The sequence below is a fragment of the Oryctolagus cuniculus genome, chromosome 10 (assembly GCF_964237555.1).
Source record: "Oryctolagus cuniculus chromosome 10, mOryCun1.1, whole genome shotgun sequence".
In the NCBI taxonomy this organism is placed as follows: Eukaryota; Metazoa; Chordata; class Mammalia; order Lagomorpha; family Leporidae; genus Oryctolagus; species Oryctolagus cuniculus.
In genome coordinates this window covers 114,347,200-114,352,745 of record NC_091441.1, presented here as the reverse complement: position 1 = coordinate 114,352,745, position 5,546 = coordinate 114,347,200, and the positions used below count along the sequence as shown (strand labels likewise).

The window sequence follows — 5,546 nt, the reverse complement described above, 5'->3', positions numbered from 1 at the left end:
AAGGCCGCAGCCATGAACGGAACGGAGGGCCCGGACTTCTACATACCCATGTCCAACCAGACAGGCGTGGTGCGCAGCCCCTTCGAGTACCCGCAGTACTACCTGGCCGAGCCCTGGCAGTTCTCCATGCTGGCTGCCTACATGTTCCTGCTCATCGTGCTCGGCTTCCCCATCAACTTCCTCACGCTCTACGTCACCGTGCAGCACAAGAAGCTGCGCACGCCCCTCAACTACATCCTGCTCAACCTGGCTGTGGCCGACCTCTTCATGGTCCTCGGGGGCTTCACCACCACCCTGTACACCTCTCTGCATGGCTACTTCGTCTTCGGGCCCACGGGATGCAACGTGGAGGGCTTCTTTGCCACGCTGGGCGGTATGAGCTGCGGTGCCGGGGGTGTGGGAGTGCGGGGTCTGGGAGGGGTTGGGGGCCAGTCCCAGGCTTGGCGACGGGGGATGACATTCGTTCTTGCCCCTCCTGTCTTCTCCGGTCAGCACGATCCAAGGCCTTGGTTGATTTAGCCAGTGAGCCCTGGTCGCGATGGCAAGCTGGGTGGCTGTTTGTGGGAGGTGGGCCTTGCACAGTGCACTGACCTGGGAGAGGCGCCCTGGTCGCATTCCACAGCAGGGAGCCTGGGGTTCCAAGGAGCTGATGACCAGGGGGGCCAGGAGCAGAGCTGAGGTCAGGGCCTGCATCTCCGTGGCCCCTGGGCTGGGCTGGGCTGCAAGGAGAGAGCAGACAAGATGGGTCCCTGCCCTCCAGGGACCCTGGTCAGGGTGGGAAGCAGATCCTGGGTCCTGCACTTGCTGGTTCTCCCAGTGCTGGGCGGTGGGCTTGCCTGCCCAGCATCTGTCTTCTCCCTCCCCAGTCCACCAGATCCCTGGGTACCCCCAGGCTCTGCCCTTCAGATGGGTGACCTCGCCCCACTCAGAAGCGGCCCCTTCATGGGGAGGCCTGAGGCCTGTGTGGCAATCTTGGCTTCAGCAGGTGCACTCAAATCCCTCCTCTCACTCCCCTGGAAGACTGAGGGGCTGCGACGGGGAGAGTAGATCCCATTTAGCAGATGAGAAAACTGAGGCACGCAGAGGGCAGAGACTCATTTAAGGAGGGCAGAGCCTGGGTGTGCTGGCTCAGATCCGGGAACGTTTCCTGTGGGACACAGGAGGAGGTAGGCGAGATGTCAAGGCAGAGCTGGGTGACAGCAGAGCTTAGCGCTGCAGGGTGGCTCTCCTGCCTTGTCTCCTTCCTCTCATTTGAGAAAGAGAGTTCCCGCCCACCCATTGGTTCACTCCCCAGATACACACAGCAGCCAGGGTCAGAGTGGGCTGAAGCCAGCAGCTGGGAACTCAATCTGAGTCCTCCGTGTGGGTGGCTTTGTCCCAACATCATGACTTTGTCCCAACATGCTCATTGGCAGGAAGCCAGAGTCAGGAGACAGAGTCCAGCACTGCACCCTGGCTCTCCAATGTCCTTGCCTGCTCGGCCCCGTATCTGCCATGTCCCGGTGGACCCTCCTCTGCGGGGTCTGTCATGGCTTACAGCTAACATCCAGGCATAATTGACACTAGTGTCCCCTCTCACGCTCAGAAATGCCCCAGTTGGCCAGGGAAGCACGCGACCGATCTCCCTTGCTGAAGCTCTGAATCCCGGGGATCAGGTGGGCTAGGGAGGGAGAAGACAGACACTGGGAGGCAAGCCCTGCCCAGCACGGGGAGAATCCAGCGACTGTAGGACCAGGGATCTGCTTCCTCCGCCCTCCCTCCAGGGAAATCCCAGCCCCATCAAGTCCCCTCAGGAACCCCGAACTCTACGGAACTCAGCGCATCAGTCCCTCTGCGGGAGCCGAGGCTCTGCTCCAGTCCTGCTCCCGGGGCCTTCTTGAGGGAGGAGCGGCTCCTGAGCCAGGCAGCGGGCTGCGGGTGGGCGGGGAGCTGAGCGCCCACTGCCTTGCAGGTGAAATTGCGCTGTGGTCCCTGGTGGTCCTGGCCATCGAGCGGTACGTGGTGGTGTGCAAGCCCATGAGCAACTTCCGCTTCGGCGAGAACCACGCCATCATGGGTGTTGCCTTCACCTGGATCATGGCCCTGGCCTGCGCCGCGCCGCCCCTCGTCGGCTGGTCCAGGTAACAGCCCTGGGCAGAAGGGAAGGGTCTGTCTCCTGGGGGCCCTTCCTAGGGTCCTGCCATCAGGACTCCGCCCAGACAGGGGCCAGACCCTAAGGTTGCTAAGGGGGCTGCTCCCACTTCCGGGGCCCCAAGTCAAGGAGAATCCCAAGCACCCCAACCCTTCACCTTGGCCAGGCCCCTAATCCCCACCTAAGCCAAATTCCAATCCTCTTTGGGTCAGCACCCCTCTGACCTTGGGCTTCAACACCTGGGGAAGCCAAGCCTTCCGAGACCAGTGGCCTTCAAAAGCTCATGGAAAATGGAATTAAAAGTTAATTTTGGTGTAAAAAGAAATTTGGAGTCCATATGTCCGAAAGATGTTCAAGACATTTGTGAGAAGTGCGTGTTATGAAAAACTTCCCATGGATTTCAGAAGTGTTCGCACTAAATAACATGTTTTTTAAAAAAATATTTATTTATGCATTTGAAAGAGTTAGAGAGAGAGAGAGAGATCTTCCATTCACTGGTTCACTCCCCAAATGGCTATAATGGCTGGGGCTGCACCAGGCTGAAGCTCAGAGCCTGGAACTCCATCCTGGTCTCCCACATGGGTGCAGGGACCCAAGTACTTGGGCTGTCTTCTGCTGCCTTCCCAGGTATAATAGCAGGGAGCTGCATCAGAAGTGGAGTAGCGGCCGGCGCCGCGGCTCACTAGGCTAATCCTCCGCCTAGCGGCGCCGGCACACCGGGTTCTAGTCCCGGTCGGGACGCCGGATTCTGTCCCGGTTGCCCCTCTTCCAGGCCAGCCCTCTGCTGTGGCTAGGGAGTGCAGTGGAGGATGGCCCAGGTGCTTGGGCCCTGCACCCCGTGGGAGACCAGGAAAAGCACCTGGCTCCTGGCTCCTGCCATCGGATCAGCGCGGTGCGCCGGCCGCAGCGCGCCGGCCGCGGCGGCCATTGGAGAGTGAACCAACGGCAAAGGAAGACCTTTCTCTCTGTCTCTCTCTCTCACTGTCCACTCTGCCTGTCAAAAAAAAAAAAAAAGATCTCTCTCTGTAACTCTGCCTTTAAAAAAAAAAAAAAAAAAAAAAGAAGTGGAGTAGCAGGACTTGAACCGGCACCCATATGGGATGCTGGCATTCCAAGCAGCTTGTTAATCTGCTGTACCACAGTGCTGGCCCCAAACTACTATTTTTTTCATTCCACGTTCCATGCACTTTTTGGAGTAACCCCAGAGTTGGTGCCACTGCGGCTCCTGGGGACAGGGTCATACCCAACCCCCAGCCAGTCTCCCAAGTAGGTTAAGATAAAGGAAGGTGGCATAGATGGCCATACTGGCTGCTTAGGGGACAGCTCCACATCCCACCCTCCTTTCTTCGGCCTGGGGTCCCCTTCCAGGCCCTGGCTGAATTCGAGCCCTCCCTGCCCTGGCCTCTTTCTCCATCTTCTCCTGGTAGGTGCCCGTCACTGCCTGTTAGTGTGGACGCTGTGTGCTCGGGGTTTTCAGAGGCCAGTCCAATGTCACCAGCGACATGCCCCAGGCACCTCTTGTTTCCTTAGAATCCCCGGGTGGCTCTCTTAGGCCTAGAACATGCTGCTCCCCTGTGGCTTGCAGACCTGGGTTGTCCAACCTGCCTGGAAAGCGGAGCTGGGGGCTTTCCCCTCCTCTCCGCCAACGTCCAAGGGCACTAGCGGCAGGGGCTGTGAAGAGATGCCAGGCAGTTGAGGCAGCAGGGAGATGTTGGGGCGGGCACACAACAGTGCGGGGAGGCTGGGCGGTCTCGCCTGGTGACAGAGCCACCAGGCCGCCAGGCCCACCACAACACGGTTTCCCAGAAATCATCCCACCCTCGGGCCAAGTCAGTCTGTTTACAGGGAGTGGGGAGAAGGGGGGCCGGGAGAGGGGCTAGTGACCAGCCAGTGCATCGGCTGGGCCAATCCCAAGCCCCTCTGTGGGGGGTGGGCAGTCTCCCTGATGAGCCCCGCCCCACGCTCAGGTACATCCCTGAGGGCATGCAGTGCTCGTGCGGAATCGACTACTACACGCTCAAGCCCGAGGTCAACAACGAGTCGTTCGTCATCTATATGTTCGTGGTCCACTTCACCATCCCTTTGATCATCATCTTCTTCTGCTACGGGCAGCTCGTCTTTACCGTCAAGGAGGTACGGTCGGGGCTGGCCTTGCCCCGCAGGCGGTCTAGTCTCCTCCTCTGCCCTCCAGGGCCCCTAGCTGGGTGCTGGGGACAGGTGCTGGGCACCGCAGCCCAGACACCGGCCTTGTGTCCCTGCAGGCAGCTGCCCAGCAGCAGGAGTCGGCCACCACGCAGAAGGCAGAGAAGGAAGTGACCCGCATGGTCATCATCATGGTCATCGCCTTCCTGATCTGCTGGGTGCCCTACGCCAGCGTGGCGTTCTACATCTTCACCCACCAGGGCTCCAACTTCGGGCCCATCTTCATGACCATCCCGGCGTTCTTCGCCAAGAGTTCCTCCATCTACAACCCTGTCATCTACATCATGATGAACAAGCAGGTGCCTGCAGGCTGGGGAGGGGAGGGGGCCTCCCCCGGGGCTCCTGGAGGCCACACCCCCTTCAGCTGGGAGCTTATGAGAAGGGCAGGTTGTTGGGCCCCGCCTTTGAGATTCTGCCTGGCTGGCCTGGCGGAGGCCCAGGACCTTGTTGGGGGTGGGGGGAGGGCCAGTGCTTGCTCATGTGTGAGAAGCACCCCTCACCCTGGTTCTGGACTCTACTTTAAGGCTCACGTGACCTGAGCCTGGGGGTAAGATGGTGCTGGTCTCCGGAAAGCTTAGCAAGGAGCTGAAAGGCTAGAAGCCAGTGGCTTATCTGCGGAAGCCATGAGTGGGGGACCCATGGCCCCTCGAGTCAGGCAGATCGGGTCCTGCATGACCTTGGACAGCTTCATTCCCTTCTTTGGGCTTTGGCGGCCTCAAGCTTAGAAACGGCAGAATCCCGGACTCAGAGGGCGCCCCGCAGTGTCCTCCGTAGCCGAGCCCCTGGGGTTGGCCGCTGGCATCTCTGGGGGCAAGATGTAGATGCAAGGTTGCCCCCAGAGACCCAGACTGGTGCGAGAGGGCCGAGCGGGGAAGGGCGCGGAGGCAGGTCTCGCTGACCACGCCACCCCGGCTCCACACGGCGCGGCCTTGCAGCCTGACCCATGCCTCTTGCCTTCCAGTTCCGGAACTGCATGCTCACCACCATCTGCTGCGGCAAGAACCCACTGGGTGACGACGAGGCCTCTGCCACCGCTTCCAAGACGGAGACCAGCCAGGTGGCCCCGGCCTAAGCGCTGCCAGGGACTCCGTGGCCGACTGTAGGAGTCTCCCATCCCTCACACCCCACCCCCAGCCACAGCCACCCCACCAGGAGCGGCGCCTGTCAGAACCAAGTTTCGCAGGCTCCGTGAGAGGGTTGTTTTCCCCTAAAG

At 60.4% G+C, this 5,546-nt stretch overlaps 1 protein-coding gene across 1 annotated transcript; it reads left to right on the top strand.

Annotated features, from left to right (window-relative positions):
• Positions 1-5,546, top strand: RHO (rhodopsin). The gene is given in 5 exon segments (NM_001082349.1): positions 1-373; positions 1,952-2,120; positions 4,099-4,264; positions 4,393-4,632; positions 5,295-5,546. Coding segments are annotated over 5 exon segments (1,047 nt in total). The 5' UTR covers positions 1-12; the 3' UTR covers positions 5,406-5,546.